Source organism: Triticum urartu, chromosome 5A, assembly GCF_056163025.1.
Source record: "Triticum urartu cultivar PI428250 chromosome 5A, HENAU_Tu73, whole genome shotgun sequence".
Lineage (NCBI taxonomy): Eukaryota > Viridiplantae > Streptophyta > Magnoliopsida > Poales > Poaceae > Triticum > Triticum urartu.
Genome location: NC_141877.1, coordinates 18,461,182 through 18,462,317, shown reverse-complemented (window position 1 = coordinate 18,462,317; position 1,136 = coordinate 18,461,182). Strand labels below are relative to the sequence as shown.

At 46.7% G+C, this 1,136-nt stretch overlaps 1 protein-coding gene across 1 annotated transcript; it reads right to left on the bottom strand.

The window, feature by feature from the left end:
- Positions 1–229: 229 nt before the first annotated feature.
- LOC147967568 (uncharacterized) lies at positions 230–787 on the bottom strand. Its single transcript, XM_087523175.1, has one exon. It carries the CDS (start codon positions 785–787, stop codon positions 230–232), a length of 558 nt encoding a protein of 185 aa, XP_087379301.1.
- Positions 788–1,136: the final 349 nt, after the last annotated feature.

The following is a 1,136-nucleotide window of genomic DNA, read 5'->3' as shown; positions in this document are numbered from 1 at the left end:
TGCTCGTACTGTCTCAAGAACCCTTTCCATATCATGGACCCCTTCAGACGTGTACAAATTGTGATAAAAGGCGGTGGCCATGTTTCCATCTCCGTCAGATTTTAAGTTAACTGACCATCAGGTTTTTGGAGCGATTTGATCTGGTTTTTCCTTCTTCTTCGACTTGCACGTAGATGGAAAAATACGTGTTCTTATCCCCATGTATCAGCCAGTCTAGCCGGGCTCTCTGTCACCAAAGTATTTCCTCCCTGTGGTACAGCTCAGTGAGCCTATCAACAATTTTTATCTCTGCATGCATTGGACCGGTGCGGTTTGGCATGTTCCTCAACTCCTGTAGCTCCTTTTTTAACTCCTGGATTTCCCTTCTCACATTCCCAAAATGGTTCCTGTCCCAGTTTGATAGATCCAAGGACAGCGACCTGAGCTTGTCATTCACCGCACTGACAGAATCTGCCGCTCCACTCTTCCACGCTGTCTGCACTGTTGGCTGCAGGCTCGGATCCCGCTCCCATGCCACTTCGTATTTAAATGTTCGTGGGACCCGGTTGCATGCATCTCCATGCATATACCTCACGTAGATGGGTACGTGATCGCTTGTGCAGGCTGATTTGTGTTCCAAGCGTGCATTAGGAGAGGCGATCGACCATGCCGGGTTTGCCACACCCCGGTCGAATCTCACCCTTGTAAAAGTTCCTCCTGCCACTTTCCGTTCAAACGTCCAGCTGGTACCAGTATATCCTATATCCGCTAGACCGCAGGTATCAAATGCGTCTCTGAATGCGTCCATTTGTGCTTGGCTTCTGTTTCCCACTCCGTCATGCTCATGGGATTGCAGCACCTCATTAAAATCACCTAGGACCAGCCATGGTAAGTCACTCGCACCAACAATTCCTCTTAATTAACATGTCCCAAGTTTTGTACCTTTCATTTACTTGGGCTTCTCCATAAACGAAGGTCACCCTTGTTCTGACATCAATAAGATCATCAATAACAGCATCAATATGGTACTGAGAGTAACCGACAATTTCAAGCTTTATTTCATCATTCCAAAAAACACCTAATCCTCCACTTCTCCCCGAGCTACTGACAGCAAAACTTTTATTATAACCTAGTGAACCACCCATGTTCTCAACTCT